This window comes from Orbicella franksi, chromosome 13, assembly GCF_964199315.1.
Source record: "Orbicella franksi chromosome 13, jaOrbFran1.1, whole genome shotgun sequence".
NCBI classification, from domain to species: domain Eukaryota; kingdom Metazoa; phylum Cnidaria; class Anthozoa; order Scleractinia; family Merulinidae; genus Orbicella; species Orbicella franksi.
This window is the reverse complement of record NC_138157.1, coordinates 5,218,066-5,236,102: the sequence shown is the minus strand read 5'-3', so window position 1 is coordinate 5,236,102 and position 18,037 is coordinate 5,218,066. Positions and strand designations below refer to the sequence as shown.

General features: G+C 38.5%; 1 protein-coding gene across 1 annotated transcript in view; it reads right to left on the bottom strand.

Moving 5' to 3' along the window:
- Positions 1-81: 81 nt before the first annotated feature.
- The window catches only part of LOC145465901 (twisted gastrulation protein homolog 1-A-like), a 39,159-nt gene continuing 21,203 nt past the window's right edge, over positions 82-18,037 (bottom strand). The window contains exons 3-5 of the mRNA XM_081449664.1: positions 14,802-14,891; positions 3,044-3,530; positions 82-1,505 (exon numbers count right to left, since the gene is read on the bottom strand). Coding sequence (XP_081305790.1) covers positions 1,306-1,505; positions 3,044-3,530; positions 14,802-14,891 — 777 coding nt within the window. The 3' untranslated portion in view covers positions 82-1,305. The remainder of the gene's footprint in view (positions 1,506-3,043; positions 3,531-14,801; positions 14,892-18,037) is intronic.

The following is an 18,037-nucleotide window of genomic DNA, read 5'->3' as shown; positions in this document are numbered from 1 at the left end:
CAACCGGTTCATTCTGAAAAATGGCAAGCACTCCCGGTCTTCCGGGTTTCGAAAATTTTGGTCAACCTTTCAAGCTTCCTGCATGATATTTTTGCCGAGTGGGAATTTTTGTTAGGGTACAAAGCAATTGTTTCTCAAACAGAAATTTGGCATGGCTGTAAACGCTAAAAGGCCTGGAACTTTTTATGGTGCAAAATATTATTCAGAACATTCCATCAAAACAGTGAAAAGGGACTTCAATTCTGGAAACTGTTCCGTTTTATTTTTTCAGAGAATTTTTCCATTTGGGACCAGCAGAAAAAGTGCCCTTTTTTGTCCCGACCTATTGCGCCCCGTTTTTCCGTAAAGTTTTAGAAAAATTGAAGCTGCTTTCCACGGCAGCATTTTTGACAACGTAACGTTTTTAAGCTTTTCGACTTTCTACAGCAGTATATGTTCCCTGCTTTTTGCCCTCAGCATGCGTAGAATATTCCTCACTCCATCCCGGTTCCGAAAGGCAGAGAGGACTCAGAGGATTGGGGCAGAGTGGAGTTAGGGGAGGAAAGAGGGTGGGCTGTAATCCTACCTTGAACCACACCATTTTAATACACACATGGACAAGAAATAGGTTTCCTGAGGTAAAATCATTTTATTTACTGCGTCAAAAAGGAATAGAGAGTGCGTAAAATGATATATAAAATAACTGAGATGAAATAATTTTATACATATATATACGATTTCGTCTTTTGAGTGATAATGGAGCTAACGGTCAACTAACTTGAAACTTATCCGCCAGCCTTTAAACATAAGTTAATTTGCCCCGTCGACCGGTCATCAAGACTGAGTTGTTACATTTTATCATATGACTAGAACTTGTTAAGATATAACGCACGCTGTGTTTCGACTGAAGAACTGTCTGTTGTAATAACGCGAAAATCAGGCCCTAATCTGACCATTAATTAGCGATTCACGTGAAATGGTTTCTTCTGAGACTACTTTTCAAATTATTTAATTTAATAGTTCCTCGCTTAGCTTTTTAATCTTATTCTCGTCGCGTATTTAACACGTATAAGTCTCTATCCCTCGAAGGGGGACACCTGGGTAATAGAATGGTGAAACGATTCTGTTCCCAGAATCCTTCTCGTAGCTGTCTTGCTATTTTTGCTTGGATTCCAGAGTGAACGATTAGTTGCAACTGGAAATATTTTGAAACTCTGGGATAAGCTTTAGAGAGATTTCCGAGATAACGATAAAATTCCCTTGTAAATTGTATCTGTAACTTTTATTATATTATAATCCACCCCGACACTGTGAATATATCGAATCCTAATTTGCCAGACATTTCTTGCAGAGTGGTCGCTTATCCCCGTAGTCACTGCAATGATGTCCGATGCATTGACAGCAGCCATTCCGGAACCAGCGGTATCTGTGTGATCCAAGGTCAGAGCAGATCTTTATGCAGGTTTCCTTAACGACACAGCCATCACGGAAAGCTACTTTACAGACACTTTTGTTGTTGGAAGAGCCTAAAATGTACAGAAAAAGGGATCGTCAAGAGAAGAACTGATCAGGTGGAGGAGAATTGTTGGGTGAACAACAAGTAAAAAACCGAGAGCAAAACTGGACGGTTAGGGATCCCCCAGAGGATAATTAACTGACTTGCAACCTACGCCAATGAAAACCGGGGGCGTGAGGAGTTAAGTTGCACCATTTTAGATGTATTGCCTTTCTGAACACCGAACGTAAAATAACATGATGAAATATCCTTAAATGATGAAATTTTAGTCAGTTAAGTACATTTATAACAAATAAAAGGATTTCCGACTCATTTAAGTCTGTCGGCTCTACAGCAGAATCACGTTATCACAAGGCCCATAAGTATTGTTGCAATCCATTTTATAACAATGTTTAATTTATCATAAGTGCTCTTCGATCGTTGGCCTGATCATTTTTTTGTTTCCTACAATTTCAAACAGTTCCGGCCTTTTTAAAGTTTCCCTTTATTTTTAGATCAATTTGCATGTATTTAGTGACTAAATCGCTTTTCGTGCATGCTACTACTGTCAACGCGCACTTGACTCATTGAAATGAACGGAAAAGTAAACCTTTTGATGAGCGGCGTTGCCGACACGGGTGCAGTCGCCTCTTTCAGAAACGGAAACCGGAAATCTAAAATAAAATCGGAAATCTACCTAAACAAATTTTTGCTGCCATTGCAGCATTTAGCTTAACATTTCACCGCACTAAAGGCTTCCATTCTTCTTCATAAAAATTTTCAATCTCGAGCCCGGCGCAGCGATATTCTGGAGTTCGAATACCGAAAAAAGCAGAAAGTGGATGTTGTGGATGTGTAAAGATCACGCCATTCTAGCTAAGTGCGCGCACTTGCAGAAGAGTTAAACTTTTCGTTTTCTTCAGTGGTATTAGTATTCTTAGTTCCTCGATTAGACCACTGAAATCAGTAAAAAAAAATACAATTATCTGCCAACGCCAAACAAGGAAAAAAATCACTGAAATGTCAGGCTGGGGTTGTCTGTCTAAATCGGTGGTTTTCTGCACTTTTCAGTGCACCAGTTCTTGACCTAACTCAATAATAATTGACCAATAGTCAATGTCACTGACACTAACAAGAATGAGATATTTCTGTCAGATTAGTCCACGGTCGTCGTCGTTGTTGTTGTTGTGTTTCACTTCAGCGGTTTTACTAGTTTAATAAAAAAAAAGATCTCCTGGCCGAGGTTGTTCCAAGGAAGGATAACGCTATCCACTGGATAGCGTGATTCAGTTTTCGTTGGATAGCAATTTATCCGGTGGATAGTTTTATCCACCCTTTTACCCCAAGTTAGCTAGAAGACGTTACACACTATGTACAAACTGCAATTAAAAAAAAAATCAGTCTTAAATCGAGCTAAGTGGCCATATAACGCACACACATTTCTTCAAAAGGGACAACTAACCTTTCTCTCCGTCATGTGGCCGAAACTAAAAGCCAACTGAGATACACGCCGAGATAGATGTTAAAACAAAGAAAGAATGATCGACTCCAACGCCGGCCAAAACATACCTTTTTTCCCCGAAGTAGGTGACAAAGGAGTTTCAGATTGGCGCGGTCTCGTCTTAAACACTATGGGGAAACGCGATCCATGACTCATCGCCTGGAACGACGCCTCGAACAGTGTTGGTAAAGACGTGTCCAAATCGCCGAAGGTGCTTGGCACTTCCTGGGGTTTACTCGTGGCGTTTGGAGGTGAAAAATAGCTACACAGACCAATACAGTCGCAACATTTTCTCCAGAGATTACCAAGGCATCTAAAACAGTCTTCACAACACTCACACTTTTGCCCGGGGGCTCTAGGTCTGCAGCGTTGGCAATCTTTCATTATGATACAGAATGACACTCGAGCAACACACACCTTGCCTTTACATCTCTTGAATGCCCTTAACTCGTCTTGGCTGGGTTTACCATGTCGACGCCGTGTTTCGCTCATCAACATGTTTAGCATAACTAACACGAAGAAGAGGAGCAGCGTCGTCGAGTTTCTCATCGTGAGCTAAAAGAAAACCCTGTATCAGTCAGTTATCATTATCACAAGTTCTACTATTGTTGCGAGACACATATTGGCTTGTGTTAGTACTAAGGTTAACGTTATCCTCCAAGTGAGATAGTGGTTCGCGTCTTATGACAGCGAAGCATGAAACGAATGTTTTCAACTTACGATCTCGGTGTTATACGGCATTTTCAGGGACAAAAGAATGGTACAATTTCAAGCATACCATTTGTAAGGTTTCGGAGGATTTCTCACTTCGTGACCGGTGCTAAGCCTTTTTAGGGCGGTGTAGAGCGATGAGCGCGATCTAACTATAAGGTTGAGTAACTTCGCTTTCCTGAATATGTAGCGAAATGAGAAACAAAATGATTTTCTGATAAAAAGGTAGTTACTACGCCAAGAGGATATGTTTCTGGTGGGTAAACCGTATAAAGCACAGGGGTACCGCCTAGATGTCAGTGACAGACAGAGTGGATCGTGCAGCTCGTTAAATAAGCCAATATTCCGGGAAATGAGTTATGGATTAGTAGCCTGGGGTTTATCTATCCCCCCTAAGCGGAAACATGTTAAAAATCAGGCGATTACAATTAATAAACTGGAAAAACAAGTAAAACAGTTTAAGTACATATAACGAAAACTGAACACTGAAGGCTTAGTATTATCAACGAACAGACACAATAACACAAATTTAACAATGTGATCACTACATCGCTGTTCTATTGGAATTGACCCATGGAATTTTTTGCGGTGGCTATCACATGGCGAGTTTCTGTTCACCACCCAGGTAGTGCTTAAAGCGAGTCTTTCCACACGCATTGTTCCGCCAGTAAGAGAAAAAGCAAAATCTCAAAATTGTATAAATAATAAAGTATTTATATTAAGATATGTTGCAAACCTCTCTCGCTCATCTCTAGGTTGTTTTGCGGTTTTCGGAAATGAACGGAATTCAAGTGCGCTAGGACATGACAACATTTAAGACACGAACTTAAGGTTGAAGATATTTGTTACTGTTTACAACTATTTTGGTTCTCAGTTTTAAGTCGAATACCGTGGCCAACCTTTTGCTGGAACGTTATAGATTTTGATTTGGTAATAGCTTAAGAAGCAATTTGTCAAAGATATTATAGGTCTAACTGAAAGGCTTACCGTCTTCCCACTCTTTTCGATCCTGTTTATCGTAGGGATAAGTCCTGCGAGTGTTTTGACAACACTAAAAAAAGAGGAAACATTTGCTGAATTAAACCTCATCTCTCCGACTGAGATAATCCTTAAGTAATCCTTTGGCTTCATTTCATTGCGCTTTTTAGTGCGTGCACGCGACTGAAATGATTGTTTCGGCGCGGAAGCGAGATTTACTGAATAAGAAGATTACTAGTTATGTCCTCCGATAACATGATTACTACTGAAAATGCGACAAAGGAATAACCGCATTTAAGTTGCCAAACTGAGTTCATCTTCATTAAACTTTTCAAAAGTTTCAGTGTTTCTTTTAAAATCTAGTCTCCTCTGTCTGCCTTTCAAAGTTGTTAATCATGAAAGAAGTCAGTATTACTGGCGAAGATGTTGTTGTCCCGTTAATCCTAAATTAAGTGACTTTTTACTAGATCCAGTTAGTTTCTTTTAGTTCTTGTCCACGAAACAAACTGCACTGAAACTAACAAGTCAGGAGTGAAATGAGGGTCGCGCCCTCTGTTTTCTTTAACGCCTAAGAAAATCTACTTTTGAACAATGACACAGAAAACTACAAACATTTTTTTAGGCAAGGGTTTTGAGGGCAGCTTATGTTTGGTTTGCTTTCTAGCCAACTGCAGTCCAAAGTTGAATACGTACAAGACAGGGCTAGAGGGTAAATCCTCAGAACTAACTGACTTGAAAGCAATTCGTGCGTGGTAACATGGAGTCCATGCGAGGAGAATTTCTATTTCAAACCAACACCGGGTTGAAACAAATATTTCATCTTCTTCTTGGTAACATTGTAACAGCTTTGATCATCATCTTTATTGCTGACAAATATGTCCGGTCCGGTTGATGAAATGGCCAATCTGACGAATGGAGTGCCCGAGGCACGACCACCCGTATACGAAGGTAGATAGCATAGGTTTGGTACTGTCGTACGGACGTGTGTGGCAATAACGGAACGGTATATGTATCGGATCTAATTTGATTTAAAAGAGTATAAAGGTCCACCTATTCGGGTCTCTGATTTATCTTCGCCCCCTACAGTTTCACTTAATTAGCATCGCCTATTACGTACACCAGGCACAGAACATTTGCAAGAGTCTTCAACTTTTCAAAAGCTTAGGACTAATTGCATTGCTAATTGATTTTCCCAAGGTGTTAGCAAAAAAGAATCTTCTAGTTCAATACAAGAGACGATGATGATCGATTGTCTCTTGTTAAATATAAGCTTCGGGGACTCGGGTGAACGCTTGATGTCTTTCAATCCCACGTTTGATCACGGAAAAATAATTTTCCCATACCGTCGACCTCTCTAAGCCTTAACAATCGCGCGGATCGTGGGTGACCACGAAAACTTAAATTCGCCTGTATTCAAACATTTTCCGTTACTTTTCAACCTCTAGTAAGCGACCCAAATAGGTTTTTTATATGGCTTGCCTTTGTAGCCGATATAACGCGCGCTCTGATTGGCTTATTGTAGGGCATTATTTCCCCGTAATGCCCATCGTGCACGGGCTGATTACGGGCCTGCGAAAAAGCCAAAAAGCCATATAATAAAACTCATATTAACCTCGAACGTTCGGTCTTTACGGAAAAAACTCAAACCTCGGACTTGCCGTATTGACCTCGTTATCGCTCTGATACGGTAAGCTCTCGGTTTGAGATTTATATTTAAGACCTCACTCTCGGTTAATAAGTAGTTAATACTGCTTAATTCTTAGCATTTTGTACTGGAATTCGTTTGGACTGTAATCGAGCAAGTTGATTTGGTATGCCATCAGGACACGCAGGACACGCAGGACTCGCTCGTCATGTAATATGACATGAACTGTAGCATTAAGTGTGACATAAATTAATTAAAATGCACACACATATATTACAGATCAGAAGGCTAGTGGGTTTGCGCGATCACACGGGAGAATTTACGATCGAAATCATCGAACTGACAGATGTAAGGAAATTCTCACTCCGTTTTCAAGGCCCAAAATCATTTAATTCTCTCAGCCCTTAAACTCAAAATGCCTCTAGGATTGTTGCGTTCACCTCTACACTTAAGCCATCTTTCTTGGTATAAGTGCATTTTACTTCTCTTAGTGTGCTTTTTTTCGCATTTTTTTTTTTGTCTTCCTTTGCTTTTGCGCATTTGCGCGTTCAGTTTTGGTTAATTATCTTTTACCCTAAATTATGATCAGTTTGTGTCCCGATAACAGGTCACAATAGCATTATAATTTTTAGGTAACTTCAAAGGTACTCCCTTACATAAGCCTTACTGGCTTTCCTGGACTTCCTTGCCTTACAGATTGATATTTTGCAAATATATTTATAGATGGCAAAAATAAAAACAAGCAAACTATGCACGTTTACGTAATACCGCCATTTAATTGCGCGGCTTTTTCAGTCATGTTATAGGGTGAATTGATATAAGTTGCTTTGCTATCTATGTCGTGATATGAATGGACATGAGAATGTTCGATAACCCACTCAGATATATATTAAGTATTCATCGAACAACTGCATTCATCTTTACAAAAGTGCATAACTCAGTTTTCCTACTCTGAAATAAATGAATAGAAAAAATGAACTTTGCTTGAACTTTTTTTGACATTCCCAACAAGCTCGCATCTGACAACCTGTAGTTTTCGGATATCAGAACGAAGCTAAAACATCCTTTGCATTATGCACTTCCACCCAATTTCAGCTTCCTCTGCACCAGCCTGAATTTTCGTTAGTGAACTTTAACTCTCCCTGGTTAGCTCGGGGCTATAAACTTTCTGTTATTGGGCCATGTCAACCAAGCTTGAACTCTTTTTAGTTTCATGTGACGTCGTACTCGCATCCGGCTGGAGCTTATCACGGGCCGTGACATGAACCATCGCTAATCTTTCTGTATGGGATGTTAGTCTATCGCAGGTTACTCTAAGCATTTGGCAAGGTTGCTCTAACAGTTTGTCCGGGGACCATTAATATATCTGAGGGGAGAATGGCAAAATCCCTGGTTCCACCCGGAATGCCCATTACGTGCGCAAATGCTTAAATCGTTTGGCCATCGAGTCTCCCGTTTTGAGATGAAGTGACATGAGTTTTTTTAAAAATCACCCATTGAACAACTCATCAGAGTCGTTTCTCTAACTTAACAAGAATGAAAGAGCAGTGGATTTTAGTAAATGCGAACGCAACTGTCTCTAAACAAAAAGGCAACAGGCAACAGTTTCGCAGATTTGTTGTCGCCAATTTGCTCCACGCCTATTTGGAGATCTACACTGAAGAAATTTTAAGTAGAATCTTGTCCGCATATCAAATGTATTTCACTCGAGATTTCAATCTGACTCACCACTTTTCCAATTATTATGGCAAAGGAGTGTCTCTCGTTTTCGCCTGCCTCTACAAAGGTTTACTTTGTCGCCTAGCTAATGAAGTCACACGTATTTGCTCAATATGTCTATTTCAACAGATAATCCTCAATTTGTCTCCAGTTTCCCACATAATGGGATTAAACGGGGCGCCAAAAAATACAAACAAATTGTTGAAATGAGCTCAGTATAATTAGAGAAAAGGAGTTCAATCTAATTTGCAAGGAAATAAGGAAATAACCATTATGCCCTTCATTAATTTGTTTTGACAACTTTACAAGGATGAGAGGACAACTTAATGGAAACAAGCTAGGTCCTCTAAAAGAATGGAGATTTTAAACCGAGATTTTGATATGAAACCAAGTTCACAAATAAACTGAATTGAACTTAAGTGCAAGGCAAATGGAACCCTTTTCCGGTTTTGCTTCAGATAAAACATTCCGCTTTGTAATAATTTAATTTGAATGCTGCAAAGTTCACGTCCAGGAACGCGGATTTTGTTCACCGACTCCAAATATTCTAATGCAAGAAATGACTTTTTTTTCACAAATCATGCTAATTTCCCCTTACATACATACATTCTGTTTATTTGCCTTTTTACTAAAACAGCAATTATTTATAAATATTTCAATGTATGACGTGGTGACCTCTAGAAACCACCAGGCTTTTAGTTGAGGCCACCTCGTACGTAACAATACGGTTACATAGATAGTGCTACAGTGTGCGGCCTCAGTGATAACGAGTTCTCAAGAAAAAACGTCGGGGTCGATATAGTTGCTATTAATAAAACTGCCCCCCCCCCACCCCCCCCCCCAAAACAAAAAGAGAGAGAGAGAGAGAACGGTGAATCGAATTTAAAGGATAAAAGTTAATCCGAGAAATTGTATTGTGCAAAAGCCAGTAGAATTATGAATGGTTGCCACAGATATCACTTTTCAAAATTCCCTGACTTTTCCGTAATAAAAAAAATAGCATTTCTCTGACTGCAGAAAAAATACCGTGAATGTCAAATCTGGTAGCAACTTCTAGCGTGAACTTGCAGTCGTCCTTTTTACTCATTCATTTAAAAGACTGATAAGTATTCAGCAAATTTTCCTTCTTCGTTATAGAAAAATATCGTTGAGATCACTGCGATCCAAAGGGTTTCTTCCCGCCTTCAATGGTATTAAATCGGCCGTGTTAAATTATATCAAATTTCCCTGACTTTCTTTTAAATGCCAATTTTTTTCTGGCTCAAAATCAAATTCCCTGACCTTTCCCTGAACTTGAAGAATTTTTTTCCCTGACCATTTCCTGACCTGTGCCAACCCTGTTGTGCCTTTTCTTTCGATTATCGTCTTTGTTTTTGTCTGTCTCGTGCTGTTAATGCTAATCTCCATCTTTCAGTATTTAGAATCTGCGCTCTATCTTTGCAATTTTTGTCTGAAGATAGTATAGAATAATACCGAAAAATAACGGCAGAAAGTTTCTTGTCTCTTGTCGACTATATAATATATAGACACACTGAATGCAGTTACTCGGAACAGTCTTTATCCTTTATGTACTAGAACTGAACAGAGGTAAGTTAACGGCACCCCAGTTTACGATGGAGCTGAGCCAAAAAGAAGAGCATTGAGGGAAAAGATTCCGAGCATGACCGCTTTTGCTTACTAACTGCGTGATAAGAAGTGCTTCAAAAATTATATTACGATGCTAATCATAAAACAGAACAATTTGTGAGGGACAAATTCAGGGGTATAAGTACCAGAAGCAAAATTACGGAAAATTGACGTCAACTTAAACAATAAATAGCTACAACTGTAAAATTTAGACAACTATGCCAGGTTATACAACTACAGCACAATTCTACAATGTTACCAGCACGATTGAGATATGCGACTAAAGGAACTGAAATGTGAATGAAAACGAACACTGTAGTATTGACTCCGGGAAGCATTTAAAGAGCTTGAAATGTCGTGATTCCGTCTATGTGAACGGCGTGCAATAGGAGGTTCACCCTTGTTAGCCCTGAAAGGTCCAGTTCATAAAATACAATTTACACGCAACACTCTTACCGTCTATGTTTTTGCTTTGAAAGTCAAGCAAGCAGAAGGGCTGATCCGAAATGACGGACGGCTTTCAATCTTAAAGAGAACCACAGACGATTAAAGATATCTTTAGATGCTGCCTGCATGGGCAGAAATACAAGCCTTAAAACAACAGGGCGAGTAAAACAAGCTTAAGTTAGCTGAACTTCAGCTAATTGGATGGGCTCCTGGAAAAGGGGAATACTCAACTCCAAGCCAGTCACCAAAGCAAGAACGAGTAAACTGGAGAACTATACCGGAAGAGAAAGCATACGGCGTCTTAATGTACTCGAAAAACAAAATGAAAATTGCAAAGATATTGTATGCGTGGTGATGGCCGCAGTCAAAATGGAGGGTGCTGACAAAGTCGAGTTCCATGCGGTTTACCGTATGTACTGGAAAACAAAGAGATGACGTAATGCCTCGCGCAATAATCGCACACTTTGTTAACTGCGCAAAACCAGACGTGATCTTTGGAATAGAAGAAAAGAGCTTGCCAACTCTCCAAACCACCAACATGATCATCCTAGTACTCAGCTACGCGTGTGAGACCGCGAGGGAGCAGAGGAAACTGTCCAATGCCTTGCGAAACGCCAGAAGGATGAACCTCGTCCCGGCATATTTATCAAGAACGGACAGATTTTCGTTCAAGGAAATTCATTTCCAACAGATAATATATTATAATATATTCGTCGAATATTCCAAAGTAGATTATTTGTAGTGATACGTTCCTTAAATGTCATGGAACTATCAAGCAGGTTACAAGAGAGAAACTCTTAACTGGCTAAGGAACAAAAAAAATACTCAGCTGTTTTCTTTGCAAGAAGTACACTGTTCAAAAGAATCGGAAAAATTCTGGTTAGCTGAATGGGGCTATAGAGGTCATAGAGGTCTGTTCAGCAGCCTTTCAAGTTCTAGAGCCAAGTTTAATAACAATTTCTCTTCTGAGATACTGAAATATTTCTCAGATCTTGAGGGTAGATTCATCACAGCCGACATCAAAACAGAAGACAAAATTATAACTCTACAAAATATTTATGCACCTAATAATAATGATGATCCAAATTTCTTTAAAAGCGTCTTTAATAAACTATCCACCTTCGAATGGAACACTGGGTTTAAGGCGGAGACAACCAATGAACAAAGGAAAACCATACCACCCATTTTGTCCAAAGAAAATATTGATGTGACGGACATTTGGCCCGACCTTCACCCGAACATACAGCGTTTCACGTGGAGAAGAAATAAACCAGAAACTCACCGTAGATTAGATTTTTTTAAAATCAGTTCAAGCTTATCTACCGATGTACTTGAGGCAGATATACAACTGGGCTTTAAAACAGATTACTCTCTAATTACTTTATCTCTCAGCACTAAAACAAACCCCAGACGACCAGGTTTCTTGAAGTTGTGAACTTCCACTCTTTAATATATTAACCTTATCAAAGAAACCTTAAATGATGTTTCAAATGATTGCCATACTTTTACGGGATGTGCTGAAAATTCAAATCAGAGAAAGTTCGATCAAATATGCAAAACAACAAAAGGCGAAACAAAAACGAACCGAGATGACCCTGGAGACCGAAATCTTAATGCTTGAGCAAAAACTTGAAAATAACCTTTCTGAAGTTGAGAAGTGTGGAATCCGTACGAAACTGGAGATTAAGAAACAAAGCCCAGAGCAGTGGATCAACTACAAAACCCAAGGTTCGATTGTCAGGTCCAGAACAAGCTGGTACGATAAAGTGGAGAAAAATACAAAGTATTTCTTTGAGTGGAAAAAAGGGCATTTCAATTGTAAAACAACGAGAATCGACGCCAAGACCATTTTATTTATCATCGAAAGCAAGGATCTAAAAACGATTGATTTAGCAGTAATTGTATAATCACAATTCAAAAGCGAGATGTGTTTCCATTTTTTTTTTTTTAATGTAACACAGAGTTTATCTTCCTTTGGAATTAACGTCATTAATCTTCTCTTTTGTGATATAGAGAGAGGGCTTAGCATAGGAAGCGTTCTCCTCTTCATCGATTTTGAAAAAGTTTTTGACACTCCTGAATGGACTTTTCTTGAAAAAATTCCAGAAAATTATAAATTTGGAAATTCTCTTATTTCCTGGATAAAACTCTTTTATACTACATTGGCAGTAGCATATAAAACAATGGCTAGACTTCAGATATCTTCAATCTAAGTAGAGGTGTACGTCAAGGCTGTCCCTTGTCCCCTTATCTTCTTGTTTTATGTGCTGAAATCCTGAAGGCGGCAGTAAGATGAGATAAACTAATTCGTGGTATTTATGTTTCGGACAATGAATGCAAAATAGACCAATATGCTGATAATGCCAAACTTATATTGGACGGCACAAAGTTCTGGAAAGAAAGATCCTTTCTGCTACTCAACATTTTCGCCAAATTGTCAGGCTTAAAAGCCAACTATGAGAAAACCGAGGCACTCCGGATCGGATCTTTTAAAAACCGAACGAATAATTAAGCAATAGACCACAAGTTTTTATGGTTTATAGGCTGATAGACCACGCGGGATTTTGGAAGAACACGAGAAGAATTCGTAAATCAAGAGCTGAGCTTAGCTACATCTCAGCTTGTTTACATCATGTCATCTCTGCAATCTTCGAAATCTTAACTGAAAGACATACATCAAATTCTGTATACGTTTCTGAGAGGGAATAAAAGCAAAAGGAGTGTGATGTTAAACGAATGCAAAGACAGTGGATTAAAATGTAAGATATCCAATCCTTCAATTGCGCTTTGAAATCCAAATGGGTACAGGAGTATCTTGGTGACAACAACCAAGCAAATGAAAACTCGTTTTTGAAAACAAAAAAAATCAAAAATTCTGATGCAGCTCTTCCGGAACTGTGAATTCGTTCACCATTTTGGCAAAACGTCCAACATTGGTTAATAAAGCATCAGGTAAAGCCACAAGACTTTTCACTGACCCTTCTCTACTTGCCTGAGTCTAGCTGATAGTACAGAGGATATAGATCTACACCATGCATTTCTATTCAGCGGATGTGATATTTATTCATCTAACGTAAACAAAACTCTCCAGAATCTAAACGCAAACCTTTCTTAAGCTAAGTGCCAAGAAATCGAAAAAATGCTATGCTTATGCTTAGAAGAACACTGTCAAGAAATACAGTTTGAAATGGAATCGTTTCAAGATAACTGTGACTTCAATCTGCCTTTTTGGACTCTTTTTTAAGAGCTCCTCCATTGTGATGCAGCTCTTCTGGAACTGTGAAATCGTTCACCATTTCGTCAGAACATCCAACATTGGTTAATAAAGCGTCAGGTAAAGCCACAAGACTTTTCACTGACCCTTCTTTACTTTCCTGAATCTAGCTGATAGTACAGAGGATATACTTCTACACCATGCATTTCTCTTCAGCGATGTGATATTTATTCATCTAAAGTAAAGGAAATTCTCCAGAATCTAAACGCAAACCTTTCTTAAGCTAAGTGCCAAGAAATCGAGAAATGCTATGCTTATGCTTAGACGAACACTGTCAAGAAATACAAATTGAAATAGAATCGTTCCAAGTTAACGGTGACCTCAATTTACCTTTTTAACAGCTCCTCCTTTGTTATTAAATTTCTTTCTAACTTCTAGTCATTCCTTTTTCAAAATCTTACACCAGGATTGCGGCCTCTCTCCTACTTGTGTCGGTTTGCGTTTTTTTTTTTATTTATTTATTTTAATTTCCCCTTTCTCTCCTGCTCTTATTTAATACTCGTTTTTTATCATGAGCATGCTTCCCCAAGGAAATATAGACACAAGATTTCAAATCAACTCCAAGCTTCAAGATGATCCAAGCACAAACATTTCTGAATTGGAAGTGAATTATTGGATTGTTGAATTTAGGATCTTAGACATTTTATTGGAATTTATTGTACCTGATAAATTTTTACCGTGTAAAAATAAAGATTAAAGATTAAAGATTAAAGATTAAAGATTGTTTCATTCGTGACATTACCCTGTTCTGACACTGCCCCCGTCACCCCAAAGAACAGAGCAATACCTCACTTAATGGCTTGTTTGTGTTCAAACTTGAAAAAATGGGAACTATTTTGATCCTAAGTCGATTAGCGGACTAACACCTGTCTCAAAATTTACTTTAGCTAGCTGAGCGAGGTACTATTGTACAGGGAGTAAGTTGACAACACCCAAACTTACGATGGAGCTGAGCCAAAAAACCGAGCATCGAGGAAAAGATTCCGAGCATAACTGTTTTTGCTTACCAACTACATGATAACAAGTGCTTGAAAAATTATATTACGATGTTGCTCATGAAAGAGAACAATTTGTGACGGACAAATGCAGAGATATATATACTCAGAACTTAAAACTAGAAAAGCCCAATTATGGAAAATGAACGTAAACTTAAGCAATAAATAGCTACAACTATAATTTAGTCAACTATGCCAGGCTATACAACTACAGCACAATTCTAAAACTTTACAAGCACGATTGAGATATGCGAGTAAAGGAACTAAAATGTGAATGAAAGCGAAAACTGTAGTATTGACTCCGGGAAGCGTTTGAAGAGCTTGAAATGTCGTGATTCCGTCTATGTGAACGGCGTGCAATAGGAGGCTCCCCCTTGTTAGCCCTGGAAAGGTCCAGTTCATGATATACAATTTACACACAATCCACTTACCGTCGATCTTTTCGATTTGAAAGTCCAGAAGGAGCAAGTAGAAGGGGTGATCAGAAATGATACACTATGGCACAGAAATGGCTGAAGTTCCTACGACAACATGTAAACAGAATATCATCAGATCACTCGCTATCTAACTGACGTCGTTCGATCAGCGGCTTAGTCAAGTTAGACCACAATCCCCGCGTCAGTGACAACTCGCGCGATCCACTTCCCCCACCTTGACAAAGAAAACAACTGTCTTGCAACTGAAAGTGTTTGACTCCGTATTGAAGGGACGTTTTATAACTCTCCCGTAACTGAGTCAAGCTGAGCAAGATTTTGAATTTCTTGTATAAGGTATTAAAGCCAACAAATCTGAGTGAGACGCTATGCATGACGGTGTCTCTAGAGACTATATGCTAAAGATTGCACAACCAATTTATGGATTGAAAATACAAACGCAATACTCATATTCTGGCATTCCTTATACTTCCACAGAAATTTTCATCTTCTTGTTCAATACTTCGAGAATTACAATGTATATTGTATATTTTTAAGCGTTTTCTGGAATGGTAACTTAAAACGCTTTTTAGGGAGTTAAACTTTTATCCTAACGTTTGGCTGTTTTACAGGCTAGCGATGAAAATTGTAATCTACTATAAACCCTTCGCTTCATTCATAAATATACTCTAATACCTTACATCGCAATTGATCACTGTTTCTTTATTTATTCAGTATTTTTCCCAACAAAAATCATTCCTTTTTTAAATAAAGTACTGGCAAATTCTACAAAACTCGGCAGAGTCTGGAAAGCAGCCTTATTCTTATGGACTTCCAGTTAGTAACTGTATTAATTGTTTAGATTTCTGTTATCTCCCTCTATTATTCCTGTTATACATCTCCGGAGCTGATATATTTTTACATAACTTATTACAACAAAATCTTCAAGCTTTACTTTATGGGACCAATGTGAATATATTTTTGTTTTGATAAACTAAAACACTCCTGTCTCCTTAAAGGGTTAGCGATTATTATCTATTAACCCTCATTTGTGGAGGTCAGACAGAATTATGCTTTCTTCATATTTACGAAAGAAACACAGGCATGTTTATATAGTCCGGGGAAGCACGACAATAACTCATTTTACTTCTGAAAGTATGAATAATCAAAGCACAAAGCAGTAGTTTTCACGTCTCGTTTTTAACTTGGAAAATAATATCTTCCAAGTTGTAGGTATGGATGGAAGATGCACTCGATCCTTCCCTCACTGAGTGATTAGTTTAAATTTTATTGACAATGTTTCACATTTGTTCTTTACATTTGTGGTGCAAGTACTCGATATCTCACGATAGAAAAAATCTACATTGAGAAGATTTTCGCATGAATGTCTCTATATATAGAATAAAGCTGATTAGAATAGTGGATACCTACGATCGTAAATGCCTAACTGAATAGATCCCATCAAAGATATATCTACACAACCTTACATAGATGGAGCGCGAACACTCATGGGGCAATGGATGGGTTAAGCCGAAGACGATGAAGCCGTTAGAAAGTAAATGCAGTGGGAGGAAAGTCACTGATATTGATGGGCAAAAAGAAGAACAACAACAACGATAACAAGATTGGGAAGAAACCAAGAGCCCGTAATACAGGTATTACATTACTTGGTCACACGTCCAGTATTAACTTAGCTATAAGTTCTCGGCTTTACATTTATTTGGTGATCGGATAAGAAGCAGTAATTTGTTTGTGGTAACGTCTCGGACAAGGATCACCGATGACTTCATTAATGTTTTCAACGGTATCACGTCTCCTTCTGCATTCTTGTTTCCGTTGCGGTTTCAATGCCATTGCGGCTTTAACTTCATTTTTCGTCTCCTCAGTTCGATATATAAATGATATATGACCTACGGGTTAAAAACTCAAATTGCTACTGTTTACAGACAATCCTTTTTCCAAGTCGAGTGGCTCATAGCCACTTTTATTAATGAAAGCAGAATGCAACCTTCTTTTATGTAATTTCATGCATAGTAACGAACTATCCAATCAGACCACGGTCTCTTGCTTCATGTTAGTTGATACTCCTCTAGTCCCGGAAGGGTTCCTTTAATTGAACTATTTAATTGTTTGTATGCAACGTAAGGTACGGTAGTCGATTAATTTTTTTCTATTTACGATCACAGGATTTGAGAGTAGTCTGAAATAGATAGCAGAGACCATGTATTGGACACGTGCCATTAATTTACAACTAGAGATCTGACAAAAATGATGTATCGATTGTTTAGTCAGGCCTGAAAAAAAATGTATGTAAAAGATCGTTAAATCCAATCGAGAATTGGGCCGCTCACCCTATCAAACTCCTTCCGCGGTGTTAATATAAAGCGCTTATACTGCTCCCTCCAAACAAAGTCAATCAATGCGAGAGCTTTGCATAGTTCATTTGCCTTATTAGATCATTTGGGTTGAAAAATATTAAACAGCGTTTTCTCTTCGAAGGCCATATCAGTTCGTTTTTCCCAAACAGTAGGAATTTATTTTATAAGTTAGAATAGCATTCGTTTCCCTAAGGAGAAGTGTACTTAATTATCGTTTGATAACACCGACAAGGCCACCGTTACGATATGCGAAAACCCCGCCGCTATTGTTTGCTTTGGAGCTTTTTATCTGAAAGTTAATTAAAAGCAATCATCAACTTGTCAGAGCTTATGAATAAAGGGACAAATCGTGTAAAATATGTTGCAATGGTTCCATTAATCTTTAATCTGTCTCTCGTCCTTCTATTATCGATAGCTCTTGTAAAATATTTGTGAACATTATCTCGCCGACACTTGTTCATTTGTATCATTCAAAGCTTTGTACTGTAAATAAATCTTGCTTTTTCTATGAAAAAAATGGTCGACACGAGGGTAAACAGTCACATCTATTAACCTTCTATTCTAGGGGTCAGAACGACTCATTAATCGTGTAACAGCTCGCAGCAAGCAATCTTCTTTCGATGGATTTTTCGAAAATATGTCAGCTTTTGTCACTTTTCATTGTGATTACGGTGATTAAAATCATCAAGATTGAAGCTTATATGCAAAGAATGATAAATCGAGAAAATCTGTTGTACTAGGAAGTGCTAGGATCCCAGAGAAGTCAGTCGGACTCCATTTCGATTGGATTCGGCAATCCAACATCATCGAACTCACCCAAACACTTTGCTACTCGAACACAATCGAACGTTCGAAAATTGAACAATTTTTCAACCG